The 23,126-nt window shown below is 39.2% G+C and overlaps 1 protein-coding gene across 1 annotated transcript; it reads right to left on the bottom strand.

Annotated features, from left to right (window-relative positions):
• Positions 1 to 348: 348 nt before the first annotated feature.
• Positions 349 to 21,140, bottom strand: HRH2 (histamine receptor H2). Its single transcript, XM_015824041.2, has 2 exons — positions 20,041 to 21,140; positions 349 to 563 (listed from the first exon to the last, which is right to left on the bottom strand). Exons 1-2 carry the CDS (start codon positions 21,123 to 21,125, stop codon positions 377 to 379), a joined length of 1,272 nt encoding a protein of 423 aa, XP_015679527.2. The 5' UTR covers positions 21,126 to 21,140; the 3' UTR covers positions 349 to 376.
• Between the last annotated feature and the right edge of the window lie 1,986 nt (positions 21,141 to 23,126).

The following is a 23,126-nucleotide window of genomic DNA, read 5'->3' as shown; positions in this document are numbered from 1 at the left end:
TGGCATTAAAAGTGAATTATTGATACTAGAATATTCTGATAGTATGGTTGTCAGAGAATAGAGCCCCAGGATTAATTTAATATTGGAGAGAGAAAATTCTCCAGTCTCCAATGAAACCAGTATTTCTTCCCTGTATCCCCATGCATTTCTTCTTGGATAGGAATGGTCTTAACAAAATGGTAGGATGTAGATGAAAGATTCCCCCCCCCACAGAGTTTGGCTATTGAGAAATTCCTCTTCATCTTCTTCCACATGTGTGACATGGCAGAGTCAACTGTTTTTACACAGAAAGTCATTCAACAGTAAACGCAAGAACTTCCAATCCATCTTTGCTTCGTCGTTCACATACATTCAGTGCCATGGAAAACCTGCTGGCTTAAGAGAAGACACAGTAGATAACTGTGTGGGGTGCAGAGTGTTGCTCTATGTTCTGTCCACTTGCTATTGACTGCTCAAACACCGGGATCCATATGTTCCTCTTGGGTAGAACTTTGGCCAGCCAAAGGCTCTGACAGATGGGCAGGATAGTAGAAGATGAGGTATCACATGGTGGGTTCTGATTCCTAGAAGGGAAAAACAAAACCCACTTACATATATATGACTGAAGGTAATTCTCAATAGTTTTCACATTTTGTTTTAATGGTCTCATTTTCCAGACTTTTTTCCTAGCTCATATGTTTATTAATAAGAGGTGTGATACAGGCATTCTGAACTATAATTTAGCACATCTTTACAGCTTTAGTTTTGTTTTATCACCCATATATCTGCAATGGAGTCCCACATTAACATCCAGTTATTAATTTTTCACTTTTAGACACTGATATTCAGAAATACTCTTTTCATCCTGGCTTATGCATGGGATAGAAAAACTACTTCCTGGGGATGTCTTCCCAGTTTCTGTGTTTATGAGACAATATTACAGTATTGTTGTCATCATCATCATCATCACCATCATTACCGCCAACCAATTATTTATTCTATATACAGTAGATTTGCTTTAATTTAATAGCATTTTGTGATTGTCTAGGAATTGACATTCACCAATTAATTTAATTAACAAATGAACTGAAAGAAATGCCAACATATGACATATGCCTGTCGCTTTCTATGTTTTCGGTGATGTGAGACCTCTGCTTACCGCTAAAAGCTATGTAAATGCGATAATGAATGAATGAAAGAATGAATAGCTCTCTGTCTAATATAAGTTATTTCATGCTATGAGGCAGCCTGAGTTGTTTTCAAATATCACTTTTGGAGTGCTCTATTAAATAAGGAAAGGGTTAATCATAATTTAATAAAGCATTTCACTTGCAAACTTTTTCAAGTGAAATAGAATTTACAGAACTTTCTAATCAGAATTAGGGAGAATGGACAAAAGGTTCCCTCTAGAATGACCAATTTTATATATCTCTTTGGGGCCAGGAGTGTCGAGTAGTTGTGTCCAGTGGTGGGATTCAGCCAGTTCGCACCACTTTGGCAGAACCAGTAACTAATTTTTTTGTTGCCCAGGCCCAGAATGGACTTCCGGAAGCAGCATCCACACAGAGAACCGGTTGTTCACATATTTGAATCCCACCACTGGTTGTGTCCCTCAACAAACAGCATCAGAGATTGTAATAAAAACCTCGTATAATAAAAGAGGAATAGCTTATGAAAAATGGAACTACTCCACAAATGCTGTGCACCAGTTGTGATTTGGAGCAAATCTAAAAAAACAACAAATCATAGAGGAAATGAAACAAGAACAAAAAGTGGAAAAATAAAAAAATCATTTTTTCAAAGTTAAAATTTGAAACTACTCTTTAAAAATAAATAAATATAAACAGATTCTCTCTCTGCCTCAGTGAACTACCAAATGTACAGGTATGAAAAACCAAATGTACAGGTATAGTATAGGGGGTACCTTGCTCAATAGTAGTAACTGTGAGAGGGATCTCGGAGTCCTAGTGGACAATCACCTGAATATGAGCCAGCAGTTTGCTGCAGCGGCCAAAAAAGCCAACACAGTGCTGGGCTGCATTAACAGAGGGACAGAATCAAGATCACGTGAAGTATTAATACCACTTTACAAGGCCTTGGTAAGGCCACACTTGGAATACTGCATCCAGTTTTGGTCACCACGATGTAAAAAAGATGCTGAAACTCTAGAAAGAGTATAGAGAAGAGCAACAAAGATGATTAGGGGACTGGAGGCTAAAACATATAAGGAACGGTTGCTGGAGTTGGGTATGTCTAGTTTAATGAAGAGAAGGACAAGGGGGGACATGATAGCAGTGTTCCAATATCTCAAGGGCTGCCACAAAGAAGAGGGAGTCAAGCTATTCTCCAAAGCGCCTGAAGGCAGGACAAGAAGCAATGGATGGAAACTGACCAAAGAGAGAAGCAACCTAGAACTAAGGAGAAACTTCCTGACAGTTAGAACAATTAACCAGTGGAACAACCTGCCTCCAGAAGCGGTGAATGCTCCAACACTGGAAGTCTTTAAGAAGAGACTGGACAGCCATTTGTCCGAAATGGTGTAGGGTTTCCTGCCTGAGCAGGGGGTTGGACTCGATGACCTCCAAGGTCCCTTCCAACTTTTATTATTATTATTATTACTCAGAATATCCAGAAGAATAACAAAAACTGATGACCATTATCCATTTTTAATGATGGGTTATTTTCAAAAGTTTCACATGGAGCAAGTGGGTTGATTGCTATGCCTGCTTAGAGATATGAAAGGAAACAACTATAAATCAATCTGATCAAATAATTCAATCTGTAGCTAAGCCACATATTAGCTGTTTTATTGTTTGCAAAAAAAATCTTTAAAGATTTCTTTAAATGAAAACTTATTTCACTGAAATGTCATGTTCTCACAAAATACTTTTCTTCCTTTGCACCCAGCTTTTTAAGGAGATCATTAAGGGCAAAAATGTTCTTTTGCTAAAAGCAACATGAGATACTTTCCAGCAGTTGATCTCTGGCACAGAGATTTGTTTTCTCCCTTTTGCAATCAGTTTCTATTTTATGCCTTGGAAATTTTCAAAAAACCACAGAGCAGAGGAGAGCCTTTCATTAAAATGAATCATGATTGTGAATCTTTAGTTGAGTTTTAAGTAAGGTCTCTTTCAGGGTTCGTATGCAACAGATATATTGGAAAAGTTTATATCTGTACTCTCTGAATGTTTTAAAAGCATTTAGGCATACTCACTTCTGTATTTTTGCCTGAGAGATACTTACACAGAAGGATTGTGTAAGTTTAACATCTTTATAAAGTACCTGTGCATACGATTGTCATGATTTGCACAGACAACATTTTGGAAACTACACAGTTGTGCTGATTCCGCATTGATATATTTTACCATTAGTCTTACTTCCTCATAATCTGGTTACCCACCCACCCCGCACTCCCCACCCCCAAATGTCTCCAACATCTACACAGAGATTAGTTGGAGAACTCTACTTATATTTCCACTAGTAGGTTTGGCTCACACTGTGGTAGCCAGCAGTAGGATCTTCTCATTAATTTATGGAAATTTCTCCCCAAGCCTACTTGCCTGACTCCTCACTGTCTTCTTTCAGAAAAGAACCCATTCAGCCTGTTGATGAGATGAAAATAACTACTCCAGGCCCAGGCATTACATTTTCCTATTACATTTTCCTATTATTTATTTCATTTTTTCTCTACTTAAAATGAACTCAGTTTTAATAAAGCAAAGTTTTACATTTAGGCAGGAAAAATCAAAGCTATAAGTACAGATTAGGTGAGACCGGGCTCCAAAACAGTAACTGTGAGAGGGACCTTGAAGCCCTAGTGGACGATCACTTGACTATGAGCCAGTGATGTGCAGCAGCCGCCAAAAAAGCTAATACAATCCTGGATTGTATAAACAGAGGCATAGAATCAAGATCACACAAAGTATTAGTACCGCTTTATTAAAACCTTAGTGCAGGGGTGTCAAACTGCTGGCCCGCGGGCCGGATGCATCATAGTGAAACCATGCCCACCCCATTGCCGGCAATGGCAAAAAAGTTGTGATACGTCGTGACACGTGATATGACGTTGCGAATTTGACACCCCTGCCCTAGTGAGACCACACCTGGAATACTGCAACCAATTTTGGTCACCATACTACAAAACAGATGTTGAGACCTTGGAAAAAGTTCAGAGAAGAACAACTAAGATGATCCAAGGCCTGGAGACTAAAACATATGAAGACCAGCTGTGAGTTTGGCTAGTCTAAAGAAAAGAAGAAATAGCGGTTGACATGATAGCAGTATTCCAGTATTTGAGAGACTGCCACAAAGAAGAGGGGGTCAAATTATTCTCCAAAGCACCAGAGGACAGGACAAGAAACAATGATTGGAAATTGATCAAAGAGAGAAGCAACTGGGAATTAAGGAGAAAGTTCCTAACAGTGAGGACAATTAACCAACAGAACAGCTTGCCTCCAGAAATCATGGGTGCTCCATCTCCGAAGGTTTTTAAGAAGAGACTGGACAGTCACTTGTCTGAGATGGTGTAGGTTCTCCTGCTTGAGTGGGGGGGCTGGACTAGAAGACCTCCAAGGTCACTTCCAGCTCTCTTCTATTCTAAGAGAAGATTTCTATTATTATTGTGAAGCATGCTGGTTTAATTTCAGACTCCTTCCTCCCCTTTTTGTGTAAACTACTATGGCTCCTTTGGGAAATATAGTATGTTAATAAACCTTAACAGTCTATCTCTGCTTTTATTAAGCCATCAATATGATCCATTAAACATGACTGATAATACTAATGACAGAACTCTTTCCATCTTCACAATGAGAAGCCTTTCCCTACTAAAACCAATTTGCTTATTCACTATAGGACTTTATATCTGAGCCTCATTCCCAGCTTTTGTGGTACGTCATTGTCTTTTGACAGCAGATCTAGTGTCTCTAATTTTTTTTCCTTCTGTTCAATCATGTCTGATTCTCAGTGATTACCTGGACAATTCTCTGCAGTTTTCTTGGCAAGGTTTTTCAGAAATGGTTTGCCGTTGCTTCTTTCCTAGGGCTGAGAGAGAGTGACTGGACGAAGGTCATCCATCTGGCTTTATATCTATATCTCTATACCTATATCACACAGACATATATTATGAAACAATATCATATGAAATACTCAGCTAACATTGAAACTGACACAGGAACAAAACAGTCAAACTGCAGGAATCACTTGAGATTCGGTGTTTAGCTTCAGTTGGCTTCTTTTTCACATAAGGTTTAAATTGTACATTGTTGTGAGTTTGAGCACTATCCTTGTGCTATTGACGGGGGTTCCCTGATGTGAAGCAGAATGTATCAATGCTTTTTTTCTTCAGGCAAACAGCTTGAATCAAAGTCAAAACAGAGGGCTATCCAAAGCTGGATGTAAAACTAAACTCTCGATAAGTTCCTTTTGAGCCTTGGACCTTTTGAAATGTGAAGAATATTTTCCAAAAGAAAACTAATGATCTGGGGAGCAGACCTAATCCAGCCTCAGGAATGAGAGTTACAAGCTTGTCAAGCAGCTGGTCATGTTCAAAAGCTCCACTTTTGCTCATGATGGTCTCATTTTTTTTATTCAAAAGCTATCCCTCAGCCATTACTGCTATCCTGTTGCTTTTACATCTCTGTGATGAATGTGGTCAAAAGGTTGCTACTGACTGTGACATTGATATGATGAGGTCAAGTGCACTTGCACAAAAATCTAACTTTCAAGGCTGAAATGGTGGCAAATTATTTACTACATCTGCTATTTTTTTTTTAACAAGAGCTGCCAGGAAGTTTATCCCTCAAAAACAGCTGCTGATAGCAGTACAGTCTTAAGTCTCCCTTCCCCACAATGGCAGGGATTTTATTTGCACGAGATCTCGTGCAAAGCTATAACTGCCTCGTGTGGAACCAGCACAACAATTGTATCTGGCTTTTAGCAGCAAGGTGACCTCTGCTTTTTAATTCCTGTGACACTGTCAATAAAACTGAAACAGAACAGAAAGAGCATGTTATCAGCGGAAGAGGGTTGTGGGATGGTATGCAGAGGTGATTCTGACCTTATTTTGTTAAACCCTGCCCAGGTTTTCCAGGCTCCCAGCAAATAACATCTTGATTAAATTCTGAATAACTGAATTTTCAGGTGTAACTCAGGCTCCACCATTGTTATGAATAAGATCCAGAAGCAATTCGTAGCTTGCATTATTGGGATTCTTTGCAAAGATTGAATGCCAATTGTATTTTGGATTTGCTAAAAGGAGATTGCCCCCAAATGTGGCAGATAAGATAAAATAAGATAACATAGTCTTTGTTGTCTTTTTTTTTTCTATGAGCACACTGGCCCACATTATGAAATTCTGTTGCCTGCTTTCAAAAGGAAGTATATATCTACCCACACACATACATAACACACATATATACATGCTATATACATGCATATACATACACATTCTTTAAAAAAAACAGCTAGTGAAACATTCTGAGATGGCTTTTAAGCAGCCTAGCAAGACCACATGAGTTGGTGAAAGGATTGAAGAAGAACACTGATAGTCTAAAAATTGCTTTTCCAAAAGGCAAATGGGTTTTCTTGGGTTTTTCCTCAAAGACATTTCACTTCTTATCCAAGAAGCTTCTTCAGTTCAGAACTGAACTGAAGAAGCTTTCTTGGATGAGAAGCAAAATGCCTTCAAGTTAAAAACCAAGAGAACCTAGTTGCCTTTTGGAAAAGCACCCTTGGGACAACCATGACCTGGATGATTGAAACTCTCCATACACAAGAACACTGATACTTGTGCAACAACAACAACTGTAAAAGAAGTAGGAAGCAGAAATGTCTAGAAACTAGACATGTCAAAGAGGAGTTTCATTCTCATAGCAATGCATCTGATCCAAACAAACATGCAGACCTACTCTTTCTGAAAGGAGACTTCAAGGGATGGGGAGTATATCAAAAGGAGAAAGCAGGATGGCCACTCAGTTACAAGCCATCTTGTTCTATAGTATCCTGAATAAAGTAAAGAAAGTAACAAAAATTAACTCTGACAATGTGACATTGTGATATTCTTTCAGTACTTCTCATTCAACAGAAAAAGAATAGAAAATTTGGGGAGACGTAGTGCCTTGTCAAACAGCTAATTATTTATCATTTGCTTTCCCAAACCCTTATTTCCAAGATTTATTAGTCTGGATTTCTGAGGTCCTTTTTAGGGATGAACTGTTATATCTTCGGTTCTTTAGGCATTGAATGAGGCAGAGTGTTGAAACAGCAACAAGTTTATTAACTCAGAACAGAAGCAGCCCTAAAGGCTGCTGCACAGCTATTTATACAGTTAGCCTCTAGGTGGCAACCAATAGGTTTAAAGCAGTGGTTCTCAACCTAAGGGTCGCGACCCCATTTGGGGTCGATCGACCATTTCATGGGGGTCGCCAAGCAAGGCTGTCCGCCATTTTTTTCCCCTTTTCCGACGGGTGTCTTACCTCCCTTGAGCTGGGCCAGCTGGTGGTCGGCCTGCTCCATCTCTGCCGCTTGCCAGCTATGCCTCGGCTGGCGCAGGGGGCGGAACCACGCATGTGCGGCGCTCCCGGGCAGGGAAAGTCCTCGACTTACGACCGGTTGGGTAGTCCTCGACTTACGACCGGTTTAGTCCTCGACTTACGACCGGTTGGGGTCGCGGCATTAAAAAGGTTGAGAACCACTGGTTTAAAGTAATAGTTTCCTACCCCAAACCTCATTATCAGCGCAGAGTCAGCCAGTTTGGCTTTCAGTAACAGCAACTGTTAAACAATACAGCAATGTAGGTCAGACATTAAGCAAGTGATTTAAAACAGTTATGGCCAGTACATTACAAACGGTATTTACTATGTGGTAGAAGAAAGAAGGGACATTTGAAATGAAAAAAAATCAGAAAGATTGATCCCCTCACTTGCAAAACTGTCATATTTCTAATTAGGGAAAGTACACTGTGAAATAGTAAGATTTGGTGCATTCTAAATTATAAATCATTCATGCTCTTACAGATGTCCTCCCACGCCAACCCTTAACAACATAGGGGAAGAACCTTCTATCTAAATTTGCTGTTTGCGTTATAGAGCATTTTCTCTTCTAACGTAGAATATCTGACCTTCTTTTCATATGATCAGTGTTTTTTCATATGATTTAGGGTTAAAGAGCCCAGAAGAGGCTCTTTCATCATGAGTCAGAAGGGAACTGAACATTCATTGGCTTTGTCTGAGTCACATTTTTGAATATTGTACTTTCTGGAAATGAAAAATAAAGGAACTCAGTTTTAGGGTTGCCAGGTCTGCTTCCAAAAAATAGCGGACAAGCGGGGGGGGGGGGGTTAAGTAGTAAAAAAATTAGACTGTACAGCTTTAGATTATGTACCATTTCATCATAAAGCTTTTGAATAAAAAAAATGTCCACTATTTTGTGAAAAAAAATAGTGAACATAATGTGAAAAAAGTGGACTGTCCACTCAAATAGTGGACACCTGGCAACCCTACTCAGTTTTGGAAGGGGAGAAAATGCTGTTAAATACAGATGGTCAGAGTAGCCCTTGAATTTGATGGTAGTTGAATTTAACAAAATGGATATTCAAAAATTATTTATCAATTTCTGTCGAGGACAAAATAACACTACACTAATGTCTAAAACATTTTACACTCAGGCAAATTCTCAGGCCTTCTAAAAGCCTTTTTGGCTTCAGATACAACTGGTTCAGCATTCCTTCCTTATAAGACACCTTCTACGCACACTTTAAGACATGCATTAATACAATCTATATAATATTTACTGCTTGTCAAAAATGTGTGTGTATCCTGAGCATAAACAGAGTATAAACAACCAATAGTAGATAATAAAATGTAAGTCATGTTGTAAACTTAAAGTACGAGCTCAGTGTAAATGGATACTTATATCTTATAAGAAACCAGGAGCTACAGGTGATCTGCACCCAGGTGGAACCAAGGGAATCTTTGCTACAGAAGAATAAATGGAGTTCCCGAGTTAAGAATGTTTGACTTTCAGACAACCCCTACTTATGAAAAAGCTGCCTATTACCAAAAATTGCAGATGGCGTTCTTTTTCCTTAAGCTGATGAACCACTGAAGCCATATAATGTTTTTATGTACTGTTAAAGCCACACATTTTTAATGTACAGCTTATTTTCAGCAGTTCATTGTTGAAAGTACGAATTCCAACTTACCTACAAATCTGAGCTAAAGGCAGAATTAGGAATAAAGTCATTCTTAACTCATGTCTGTCTATGCCTGACTTGAAACAGGGAATTGTTGATGTATGTTGTTTGTTTTTGGTTGAACTAAATCCTTTCTGACTGAGGACTTTCAATCAATTTGTCACATTATCTTAAGTTGTTTAATTTAGGATGGTATACTTCTATAAATCCTCCACTATCAGATCTTGTGTCTGTTGGTCTTGCAAAGTTATGGTCTAGTACTTAATATGTCCTAAAGCCAATGTTTTCAAAGTCGCTAACTTATTTTGTTTATAATTTGTCTTTTGAGCCAAATAAAGAAAAACAAGGATCATCATACTGTTGCCCAAATGGAGACAGTAATTAATAAATATATTACAGAGAGACTAATGTGGCCTGTCAGATATAAGGACCTGGAAAAAAATGGAAAATTACTGCATTCTAAAATGTGACTTCCCAGATACTCACCCGAGGACCCTAGATTTTTCCCAGAAGAAAATCTAAACTGTATCCTTCTGTTCTCAGTGGATTTTGGAAGAGTTATGTCACAGTGACCACTCTTACTGGCCTGTCTGCAGTTTAAGGAAAAGGCCCAGAGCTGAAAAGGTTAAAATAAGAATGGGAGAAAGTGGGATGGAGGGGAGAGAATGAGGGAGAACATTTGTCAGTGATATAGAATAATAGTAGTTTTAGGATATATTTGCTCATATAACCTTCAGGCTATTATTACTGTACTTCAGCTGCCCAATGACAAACTTGGTTCCATGAGCTCTGGTCTATGCCATTCAGTTCCAGACTCAAGATGAACAAGTGAGGAAAATTAAAATTACAGATCAGAGCAGAACCGGTAATATAGTTATATCTGCAGGAAAAGTGAGCTTATTACTCCTCATTTCTGACAGGCCAAAGTAGCAATCTAAATATTGCCTTCAGGGTCAGTCTAAACATATGAGCCTCAGACCCTGTCCCGTATAATCTGGTTGGGTAGGGGGATTAAAGGTGTGCAGCCTGAATAAGAGAAAAGGTGTTTTGCCCTCCAATTGCTATGCATCAACTATCTTTTTTCTGAGAACATTTTGCAGCTCCACTACTGGAGAAAAATCACAAAATACAAAGACCTGCAAATAGCAGCAGAATGACCATGGCAGAGGAAAGCAAAGATCACCATTTATTGTTACCAATAGTGATATGCACGTTGGGTGCAACTCCAAAACATCTGGAACAACACTTGAACACCACTGGCATTGAAAAAAATCAAAATCAATCAATTGCTAAAGGCCATTTATTGTTACCAATAGTGATATGCACATTGGGTGCAACTGCAAAACATCTGGAACAACACTTGAACACCACTGGCATTGAAAAAAATCAAAATCAATCAATTGCTAAAGGCAGCTTTACTTGTAGGAGCTTACATCCTACAATGACACTTTTAACATCCTCAGAAAATGACATCTGCTTATCCTAGGTCCTTGGGAAGAGCTTGATAATGTTGATAAAATGCCAAATCCTGTCTAAACTCCTGGCTGACTGTGCAACCAACCATAATAATAATAATAATAATAATAATAATAATAATAATAATAATAATAATAATAATAATAATAATAATAATAATAGTAATAGTAATAGTAATAGTAATAGTAATAGTAATAGTAATAGTAATAATATATTACAAACACTTATAGCAAGACCTGTGAGTGAATATCAAGTCCTGGGAGTAGTTAGAGAAACTGGGTATGTTTAGTTTGGAGAAGTAAAACTAAACATTTTTACTTTTCCAAACTAAAGAGTTTAGTTTGGGAAAGAGAGAGCATGTTTCAGATATCAAAAAAGCCATACAGATGTACTCTCTGTTGTCTTGAAAGGGATGACCAGAACCAAGGGGTTGAACCTGTGGGGAAGTAGATTCAGGTTATATATGATAGCTGTCAACCAGTGGAAAAAGCTGCCTCTTGAAATGTATGTTCCTTCACTGTGAGTTTTCAAAAATATGTTGAACAGTTTATGAAATGCTTTAGCAGATCCTGCATTGTTCAAGAAATTGAACTAGATGACTCCCAACTTTATAATTCTATGAAAACAATAGATGTGAAATTGGAGGACATGAAGCTTTGACAATTAAGTCAAGTTACAGACTCGGTTTGCTGCTAAAAATGCAAATTATCATACTCAACTTCATACTACTTCAACTTCATTTTGTTTCTGAAAATTAAATATGAATATGCCTTTGGAATAAAAAAAAGTATTTCCCATTTCCATTGTTATTTCTTTAGAAATTTCTATGGTTATTTCAATATTATCCATGTAAATCCTAGAATAACCATTTATGGATTGCTAAAAAACAACTCTCAAGAAGTATGAAGCCTTCACAAAGAGGGCAGAAGAAAAAAAATGATTGGTATAAAATGGATTCATGACAATTTATATGTGTAAATGTACATTTTTGAAGTGACTGTGAATCATGAAATAGAAACACGTTACACCTTGCAAACTGCCCAATGATTCATGTGACAGCTGCTTTGTAGGCCACCCAGATGTTAAGTTTGGTTAGCTATCTTCAAGAATCTAGATTAAAACAGGATATCCCTTCAAAGACACATGGTCTTCAAACAAACGCTTTTCCTGTTTGATGGAGGCCTATTCTCTGTAAAGGAGAAAAAGAAGTCTCCCTCCTAATCCATGATGGGGAGCATAACTGATTATGGTAATTTTTAGCACTGAATCAGGGAATAATGATTGGCGTACTTATGACATCCATTGTTTATTACATTCATTCCATTCAGCTAGGCTTCCTTGTGAGAATGCACAGCTTATGTGAACTTAAAAGCCCTCCAAAACTGACATGCCCTTTTGACTTCTAACATTTGACAAAATTTGCAAGCAAAATTCTTGTTGCAGGGATAAAGCCAGCCAAGTTTCAAGACCAAATAGTTTTGGTCTTAGGCTTCTTTCTATGCTACTTCTGTTTTGTTTTAAAGAAAAGTGCCTATAATTTTAGGGAAGGAGTGGCAAAACTTCATGGCATCAGTAGTTTCTTGCATGGCAATAAAGTTTAATGAATTGAACATTGAATTAGAAGAGTATTTACACAAAATGATTCTTTATGGTTTTAGGGTGTCATTTTCCAAATCTTTAATTATTGGTATGATTTGCTGGAATAAATGAACACATGATTATTTTTTTAAAAAATAATGTTATCTAATTTGAACCAATGTTGAGGCAAGAGACATGGGAAAGGAGACGATATTTCCTACATAACTAAACCACAATACACTCCACCCCCCAAACAAAAACCCTCAAAAACTATATCCCAGGTAACAGAAATGATAAATTAACCTATAGAACAGGCAGAGAAAATGTGGTTCATAGCCAAAATATACCCAGACATTTTCTTCTGCATGTATCAGTTCCTTTTTATCAAATGCAATTGTTTTTTTTTTTTAAAGACACTCTGACATGCTGCAAAGTGCCAGCCTTCAGCATTGTCTTTATTTAGAAGAATGCCTCTTGATTCCATGAACTCCCTGAAGCAAACCCAGCTGTTTGCCTTCTAGTAACTGTGTTTAGTCACCTCCAACACAGCAGCCATTTTATGTATGGTTAGAGCTGGGGTTAATCGCAAACACCCCCCCCAACAATAACTGACATTTTGTGAAATAACAAAATTCATGCTCTCAAAACTCCAAATATTGTAACCAAACTGAAAACTCAAATGATTTATATGAGGAAGAAGTAGAAGACTTAAACATTTCCCATCAGTTCTGAAATTTAAAAATGTCTCTGAATCTCTTCCGGGAAAGAACTTTTCCAAAGTTTACTTACCAAAAAGGGACAGTGGTAGATGAGAAGCAGTGAACCCATTCTCCCATGCTTGTATGGACTCCCTAAAATACACAAGCCTGACATACCTCTCTGTCCAATTATATCATTACCAGGGATCCCTATCTAGAACATTTTGAAAGAATTGACAAAAAAGCTTGGGCACCTCACACTGGGAAGCAAATATTCTATCAGTTCCCCCCTACAGTGCCTTCAAAGAATCAACGATATGCCAATAAATGAAGATGAAATCATGGTCTCATTTTATGTCATAGTCCTTTTTTTTAGTTCCATAGACCTAGAATTAGCTAGCCCAATACATGAAGAATGAAACACCCAGACCCAAAGATTTTATCAACCTCTGCCTAACCACATACTTTCAATTTGACGGAGAAACCTTTCAACAAATCAAAGGTGTACACCGACAACAGCTATATAATGTGCAAAAGAGACAACCAACAAGCCAAAAAGGGAGCAAAAAAGTCAAAACACCTCCCCACCAGCAATCAACACCTAAATAAGAATAGATTAACACTAAGATTAACATCAGACCAATAATCAAAAAGCAAACTTTACTCAAAACAAGACAAACTATAAACAGGCCACCCCCACTCCAGCACCAAGACTACTCCCACCAATACTGACAGGACACATCACTAGAGTATAAGTTGACAACAAACCCTTCTCCCTACTGTCTTTGGAGAACATCAGTCATCCAGGTCATGGTTGTCCCAAAGGTGTTTTTTTTCAAAAGGCAACTGGTCTTTCTTTGTTTTTTCTTGAAGACATTTTGCTTCTCATCCAAGAGAACTGAAGAAACTTCTGGGATGAGAAACGAAATGTCTTCAAGGGAAAACAAAGAAAGTCCAGTTGCCTCTTTTTAAAAAAAATCACCTTTGGGACTTTCTCCCTATTAGCACTGATGATGTCACCTAGTTTAGGTAATGAAATGTCTGCAAGAAAACAATCAAGCTCAGAGAGCACCAAAGACCCCTCATTTAAACCCTGAGCTATAAACATTCTCCTTTATTGAAAAGAGCTTTTCATTAATTTCTGAAAAGCACTGCCAATGAAAAAGCCCCAGAGAGGAGCTTTGCTCAAGATATTTCCCTCAGGGTTTAATGGAAATGAGGAAACAGAAATGACTGTACAGTACACCTCCCAGCTACATAAAAATGTAGCAACACCTGACTCTTCCAATGAAAATCTCTCCAAAATTCTCTTCTTCTTTGAAATAATTCCTAAAGCAAATCCTCTTTCATATACAATTGAACAGCATTTAGCTAAAAAAAGCAAATAATTTTTCTTCCTTGAATTTAAATAATCTGTGCTAATAAACAGTATGATTCTAATGAGGTATTTATTGAACTAAGATGCTCTAGAAAGTGAACTAGAATAATGCAGATCAAAGATCAAAATCTTTAACAATAGCAGGGACTGTTATCAAAGGCATTAAGAATCTACATTCCCATAAAGTTCTGGCAATGACAGGAATGATCAATCCAGTCTTGCATTGGACACTATTGCTTCCAGTCCTCTATATGATCTGGCTGTTTTCCTGGACATTATATAGGGATAAAGTGTAAAAATTTGGGGGAAGGGGAATAGAAGATGATGTGGAATTTGAATTCCTTTGTTTTTATTGAATGACAAGGAAAGATTTCAAAAAGTATAGACCAGTGATGGCAAAACTTTTAGAGACCAAGTACCCAACCGCAACCTCAAATCCACTTATTTATCACAAAGGGGTGATCCAGGGGGTCTCTGGTGTATGGGGAGGTGGGTAGGAGGCTCGTCCTATGGGGTGAGGCAGGGGGCAGGGCAGGCATGCCATTGCTGCAGGGCAAGGCAAGGCGAGGCAGGGGCCGGGGTGGCTGCTGCCTGACACCATCGGTCCCCGCACACAGAGGCCAGCGAGCGCATGGGAGTTGATGGTGGTCATCAGCAACCACAGCCTGCTGGCCCTTCGATCAGTGCCAATACCATGCCAGTCCTCTAGCAGCAGGCGGAGTAAGGGAGGGGGAGGCATGTGATACAGATCGCTAGATGCGCCTACTCCATCCCATTTGTTTTTGCTTGTGGTTGGAAAGCAGGTCACTGCTGGTCTTCTCCTCGGCCCCCTCGCAGATCTTGCCCTTGGCCCGCAGGTGGAGTCTGTTCTCCTTGCGCACCCAAGGCACCTTTGCCCTGCCTTGGGCCGCCACTGCCAGCAGCTCACACAGGTCCATTAGGCCGCCATCACCACCTGGAGCAGCAGCCCTGCCCAGCACAAATGAGGCGAAGTGGCTGGATAGCAAGCTCAAGTAGAGGTGGTAGAGCATGCCCATGCCCAGCAAGCCAAAGGCCACCCCAAGCGGGGAAAGCTGTATCCCCATCGGTGCCATGGCCCCCCAGTCCCAGCTAGGATTGCGTGCCTCCCCCCATCTTTGCTGGGCCTGGGTGGCCATGATGCTGATGGGGATCTGGCTTTCCCTGTTTGGGGTGGCCTTTGGCTTGCTGGGAATGGGTATGGGCATGTTCTACCATCTCTACTTGAGCTTGCTAGCTGGCTTCTTCGCCTCCTTTGTGCTGGGTGGGGCTGCCGCTCCAGGTGGTGGCGACCTAATGGACCTGCACAATCTGCTGAGGGTTGCAGCGCACATGCCCACAGAGAGGTCTCTGAGTGCCGCCTCTGGCACGCGTGCCATAGGTTCGCCACGACTGACATAGATTATAGGGAAGCTTTTTTTCCTGAAATCTCCACTCTTGAAACCAAAATAGCATTAGCACTTAGACTTATATACCACTTCACAGTGATTTACAGCCCTCTCAAAGTGGTTTGCAGAGTCAGTGTATTGCCCCCAACAATCTGGGTTCTCATTTTACTGGCCTCGGAATGATGGAAGGCTGAGTCAATCTTGAGCCGGTGAGAATCAAACTCCCAGCAGCCAACAGTCAGCAGAAGTAGCTGTAATACTGTATTCTAACCAGTGTGCCACCACGGCTCAGAAATCACAGGATTTCTGCTCTAGACTGTTGGATTTTTGGTACAGGTCCATAGTTCAATAATAAAACACTGTATAAGAGTAATCCTCAGCCCCTAAAGCTAGCATAGGCACAAAAAGAACCCAGTTAGCTGTATTTACATCTATCTATAATGACACATTTTATTTTAGTCCATTAATTGAGCCACTCTGAACGCAGCATACTCCCCATTTCTATCAGCTATAAGTATGCTTGAGTTCATTCTATATCTATATAATAAAAGCCCAGCTGCTCTTTGTTTGGATATGTACCGCTTTAGTTCTTTTTTTGTAAAATGGATCTGTGAAAGAAAGATAACAGCATTGTGTCCAGATTGTCGGAGACATTATTTTCAAGAGAAAAATACAACAAAATGTTAGCTAGATAAAAGGTTTGCCCTTGAAATGTGAAGTTTTTTATATGTCAAAGATAATTCGCTGCAGTGGTGAATGGTTGAACCATTCTGTAAAGACCAGCCAGCTCTATGGTAACCTGAACCTAGTGCCTGGAGCAAAAGATTGGGCATAGATGTCCCTTCCACAATGTTTCAGGTTTTCCCTTATCACAGCTTCTTTTAGATAAAAACAATACACCAAATAACTGGCTAAAGCAAAGCAAGCATCCCAACACAGCCAGGTTTTGTGCTGCAAATGTTTTTAGGACTGATTATTGTGTAAAGCAACATGGTGGACCCATTCTGACAGTTATAACCCAAAGCATCTGCAGAAGATGAGAAGTATATTTTGGCCTCTCTATTTAAGATCAAGCAGCAGAATCAACTTTTTCTTGACATTTCTTGAAACCTAATAAGTGCTAGCTGCCAATTGGAAAGTTTCTATACAGTGAAGTTGTAATATTCTGATCAAGTAATATCTGTTTGAAGGATCTGAAATTCCTAAATGTTTCTGGGAAGCGACACACAGCACTTCTTCTTTTTCTGGACTTTTAGAAAGACAATCTGTCTAGAATCAAAATAAGCAGAACTGCCTATGTTGTTCTCAGATGCTTATTTAATTAGGAGACTAAGACTTGAAATGCTTCACTTGCTCTTCTTAATTAATCACTTTAGGAGGTTTCCTCTTTTTTTTTTTTTAATAACTTACAAAATAGTTTTGAAAATGGACTGGAAAAAAAACCCAGAATGAATTTTAAGAGAGATATGCATTTTTTCTGCTTATGAAATAAAAAGCCAAGATTTTAGCTAACAAGAAACTGAGCTAGTAGTTTCAGGCAGCTGCGAAAAAAGCAGAAACAATGTTTAAGTTGTGTGAGAAAATATAAAACTTGGAAAACAATTGTTCTACTTTATTCTGCCCTGGGCAGAATAATTTGGGCCAGTGTTTCTCAACCTTGGCAGCTTTCAATTTGGTGGACCACAACTCCCAGAATTCCCCAACCAACAATGGCCTGGGGACCATACTGTAAGAAGGATAGAGAAAAAATAGAACAGATTCAAAGTATCTATAAAGGAATGTCAGAGGACTATGCAGAGACCTGAAGAAACTGGAAGTGATAAGGCTCAAAGAGAGAATATTCATAGAGGATATAATAACATTTTTTTTCATATACAAAAGGAGGCCAAGTTCTTTTATCTGTTATTTCAATGTGTAGGATAAGGACTCATCGTTTTCAGTTACAGAAAGGGAAGTTCTTACTGAATGCTACAAAATCCTCCTAGCGGAAGGAGTGGTTAAATAAGGGAACCAGTCACCCATTACCGTGGTGGAATTCTCTTCACTGGAGGTGTTTCTGGAGGGACTGGATAGTAATTGATTGGAATACTTTAATCTGAATTCTGCACTGGGTTGAGGTGAGGAGAAAGTCAGATGGTCTAGAAAACAACTAGCAAATAGGAAAGCCCGGTGGTGGAGGCTTTAATTGCTCCTGGTGGAGCAATTAAAGGAGGCTAGCCAGGGAACCATAAAGTTTGTGACAGCTCTCGAGCAACAACTGTGGAAAAAAAAGAGCATGGCCCCAGAACTGGAAAAAGTTGGTTTATTTCCCAATTCCTAGAGAGGGATATTTAAAGGGAACATACGACCATCTAGCTAATATAGATATATATATATATATAAGAGAAAAAAGCAAGAGAATATTAAAAATAGCTTTACTTTTTATAGACAATTTCAAAACTTTTGATAATCTTTATCGTTCAGGACTTTGGAAGTCTCTCAAAGCAGTGGATATACCACAACATCTGAGTTTTTTTAGAAGAAATATTTACAATAACCAGAAAGCCACAGTGACCCACAGGGTAGGGAAACCAATTTCCCTACCTTGTCACTACCCTTGCATGGAGGGACCTGGATGGTGGGACAACAGAATTTGAATGAACTATGGCAAGACCGAATGGCTTTGGGCGCGTGGAACCTCAGATCTGGGTTTTTGTCATCCTTAGTTCTGGATGGGATTGCACTAGGGACTCAGACTCACTTTGTAACTTAGGGGGTTCTACTGGAATCATGTCTCCTGCTCAAAGAGCAGGTGGCAGGTGTAATTGGGAGAGCTTTTGCACAGCTCCGATTTGTTCACTAGATGCAACCTTTCCTGCATCATTGACTCCCTGCGCTCAGTTACTCAAGTTCTAGTCACCTCTTGTCTGGATTATTGCAGTGCACTCTACATGGAGCTACCCTTGAAATCCATTCAGAAGCTTCAACTGGTGCAAAGTGTAGCAGTGAGACCAGTCTTTGGGGCTCCTAACATGACCCATATTACACCTCTGCTCCATGAAATTCACTGACTACCGGTCTGCTTCTGAGTGCAGTTCAAGGTGTTGGTTATGACCTTTAAACCCTTAATGACATAGGTCCAGGCTACCTGATGAACCATTTTGTCCAGTGGTGGGATTCAAATATGTGAACAACCAGTTCTCTGTGTGGATGCCGCTTCCAGAAGTCCATTCTGAGCCTGGGCAACAAAAAATTAGCTACTGGTTCTACCGAAATGATGCGAACCGGCTGAATCCCACCACTGACTTTGTCCCACTAGGATAAGTCTGGCCTACTTGTGCCAGAAGATTGGTCCAACTACAGATCCCATTGGTCAAAGAACTCTGACTTCTGGGAATCCAGAAGAAGAGCTTTTTCTGCCACAGTGCCTGCCCTTTGGAATATACTCCTCTCTAGGTAAGTTCTGCCTCCACCATCCTATCCTTCCACAGGAGCCTGAAGATCTGGCTCTGCCAGTTGGCCTGGGGACCAAATGAAGGTGGAGGTGGATTGAAGGCAGACTCCCTCTCCTCCTCCTTTGCTCTCTGATCTCCACCCCTCCATCTTTTTGTTATCATATTGCTGTATTCTTGTTTTCATCTTCATTGTTTATTTTATTATTCCATTATTTTATTTTTGTTTTGTTTTTGATAATCTAATAACACAAGAATGGTTTACCATTGGAAAAGGAGTCAGACAGGACTGCTATACTTCTATGCTTGTTCAATTTCTACACTGAATATATCGTATCGGCTTTTGGTCCGGAAGAGGAAAAAATCAGTGAAAACAATGTCAAAATCTGAGATCAGTAGACATCACTACATTGGTTGCAGAAACTGAGAATGACTTAACAGCAATTATTCTAAAAACGAAAACAAGCAAAACTAGGAGAGTGAAAAGGCAGAGCTTTCCTTGAATGTTAAAAAATACTGGTGGAAAAAGTGAGTAATTTAAGGTGAGAAAGGAGACAATAAAAATAGTGGATAATTACCAGATTAAACCGGAGGAACAATACTGGGGGAAGGTGAGGGGAAATCATGTAGAAGATGGCAGAATTGCTGAGATGCAGCCCTCATGGACAGCTTCCTTCTTTGGTCAGCTTGCCTGGCAATGGGAGGTGTTCTAGGTTTAGGCAATTTAAAACTGCCCAAGGCCAAATCTAGCTGAACAGATTGGAGTTTATAGGTCACACTATAAACAAGACTGCCAAAGGGTTGCAATTCCTTCTGACCCGGGGGCCATTAAACAGGATGCAGAAGTTTCCTTCTGCCTCTAATGCAAATCTCAATAATTATTTAGCCTTTCAGAGAATGTTACCTTTTTATGGTCTCTTTGATTAGAGGTTTTGCCTTTCCATTCATCGTATGTGTCTCTAGATGTTTGTCTTCATATAGATTTGTCATCAGATGGCAGGACTTGTCTCTCACCTCATGTGATAGAGAAGTTTCTCTGGCATCTGGCCTTATTTGCCGACATTTGAGCAACCTCTGATAAGCTGTCCGGAAGTCCCTATTCAGTGCAGCATACAAAATGGGGTTCAGAGCCGAGTTGGCATAACCCAGCCATAGGACAACAGTCATCAGTCGGTCACATACTGCACCCATCACACCTCGGTATGTGAACACAGTAAAATAGGGAAACCAGCATACAATGAAGGCGCCCATCACAGCTGCAAGGGTCACAGTGGCTTTGTGTTCTTTCACTGTGGGCAATATAGTTTTGTCAGTCTTGCAGCAAGTGCTGTGGTTGATCCTCTTAGCTTGTTCCCTGGCTATTTTAAATATCCGGTAGTAGGTGGTGCACATGATAATTAAGGGGAAGTAGAAAGTTAGCAAGCCATCCACCAGAACGTATGAAGCATTGACCTCCAGTTTGCACTCTTGCTTCCCATTCATTTGGATCTGGTTCTGGATAGTCATGTCTTTGGTATTCCATCCCAAACTGATGGGTAAGAAAGAAACCATAAGGGACACTACCCAGATCAGGATCAAAGCTACAATGACTCGTAAAGGCGTGACCACAGTGCTGTAGCGGAGGGGTGCCGTAATAGCATAATAGCGATCGAGACTAATGACGAATAGATTGAGAATGGAAGCGGTGCATAGCATGACATCCAAGCTAACGTAGACATTGCAGAAAGTAACATTCAGGAGCCATTCATGGGAGGAAATTTCATAAACGGCTGAAAAGGGTAAAACCAGTAGGCCTAGTAGTAGGTCTGTAAAGGCCAATGAGACAATGAAACAATTAGTTAGGCTGCGAAGCCGTCGATTGAGATAGACAGCCAAACATACCATCACATTACCACACACAGTCACAACAATGAGAACTGTGAGAACAGCTCCAATCAGCACCTTTTCCAAAAGGCAGAGAGAACCATCTGTAACGTTTGTGGAATTCATGCTGGCTTCACAAAGTAATATCACTTTTCGTCCATGCAGATTCCTGTGACAGCTGCCACACAGATACTTAGGAAGGATGCTAGTCCAACTATTTTCTTTCACCCATCTCACAACTGGTTCCCAGGTTCTAATCAATGAGATAGTATCAGGAAGACAGCTGGCTCTGAGCAATTGGCTAACAATCAGATGCCTTCTCCCATTACGTAGCTATGAGTACAGTGAAATAAACTGGATCCTGTTCATTTTTCCCCAGAGGAATCTTTGCTTGGTGAATAGTTACAAAAAAAAAAGGCTAGAACATTCATTAACAATGAATGCATGACAATTTTTGAGAGAATAGTAGTTGATCATTATTTATCAGTGCATGATGACGAAATGAAATCTCCACATTTAGCGGCAGTATACATCTGAGATCAAGCTACACAGAAGGGCTGTTATTTTTACACACTGATTTGTAGATTTCCTGGAAGTATTTGTTTGGCTTCTGTTTAACCTGGTTGCAGTAAAGCTCCTTTCTTTCTTCAGTTTCCTTTGATTTGGGCTGCAGCCTCTTGTTTTTCATCACTCTTCATCACTCATTTCTTCTTTTCAGTGAGGTTATTAATATAGCATATGTTGCTTGAAGTTTTAGCAACCAAATATTGCTTCATATATCACATCAAAGAAGGGCTGGAAAAGTCCTGGATTTTTTTTTTTAGTAATGTTTCTATTTAAAATTCTTCCAAGGTAAGTAGGAGCAGTTGAAGAGTAGGAGGACATATTTCATGCCTTTCCTTGGTAGAATCTGGAAGGAAGAATTAAGAATTAAGTCCTGTATAAAAGACATAAATCTGCCATATAATAGGTAGTTACATCTGTACAGAGGTGTAAATGTGTATACATGTATATAATACTGTACCAAAACTATCTGCAGAGTATGGCAGAATTCTTTCTCTTTCAGGATATTAAGGAGAAACATATTTTTAAGCAGAGAAATTTAGGCGCCTCAGAGATGATTTAACTAAGTATGCCAGAGATTGAACACATGCAAAGTGGGAGGTCTTTCCTAAATGACCTAAGATATATCTTAGGAATTTATTTTATGGATATCTGGATAATTATTTACAGGAATTTCAATTATTCCCTTAAAAACCCCAAGCCACAACAGAACTACTATCATTACTACTACTACTACTACTACTACTACTACTACTACTACTACTACTACTACACATAAATACACAAACTAATAGTTTACCTAGGTATCACTGTATGGTTTGAGAGACACTATATCACTGCAATTACTAAAAAGACCTAGCATGGAGCTGGTGAGGTTAAAGGCAACAGTTAACTCATCACTGGAAAGAAACAGTAGAAGAGATGGAAAAAACAGAATTCAGGGTTTTCATTATTAAGCATGTGAAAATATAAATGCTTCTTTTTAGTCAGGACCAAATTTGCAGGGTAGGTAGATACTTATGAAGGAAAAAAAAGATGTCAGTCTTCACAGAATCATTGCAAAGATCTTGTACTTCTGGCTTAATATTTCTGTTTTTCTCTAGTAGGGAATGAAATTTCCAGAAACGCTAGATTATTGGAAACAGATGTAGGCTGCCAAATTTCATAGAAGATAACATATATATATATAAACCTACAATAGGTTTCTTCCTAAATTCCATAGAAATCTGTGTTTTTGAGCTATAGTCCTTTAAGTTGAATGAAGTTCATATGAAAACTACATGGTTATGAAAAGTGTATATGACATTTCACAGAAATCATTGTTAGGGTTTGAAGCAGCATGCTTTTAAAACCATACATTTACACATATATGACTTTTTTGCTTTTTCCCCCTGACTGAATATGTTGCAACATATTATGCTGAAGTATCTTATTATGAAAAATATTCATAATTCAACAGGAGGTTGCAAGGAATAATGAACAACCTTCCTGATTATTGTGGAATTTGGTGGCAAGGACAAGACATTATCTTGATAGTAGTGCCATTTTTTTTTAAAAAAAGCA

This window comes from Protobothrops mucrosquamatus, unplaced genomic scaffold (assembly GCF_001527695.2).
Source record: "Protobothrops mucrosquamatus isolate PMUCROS unplaced genomic scaffold, P.Mucros_1.0 scaffold2093, whole genome shotgun sequence".
NCBI classification, from domain to species: domain Eukaryota; kingdom Metazoa; phylum Chordata; class Lepidosauria; order Squamata; family Viperidae; genus Protobothrops; species Protobothrops mucrosquamatus.
The sequence above is the reverse complement of the archived record's forward strand: the minus strand, read 5'-3'. Positions and strand labels throughout refer to the sequence as shown.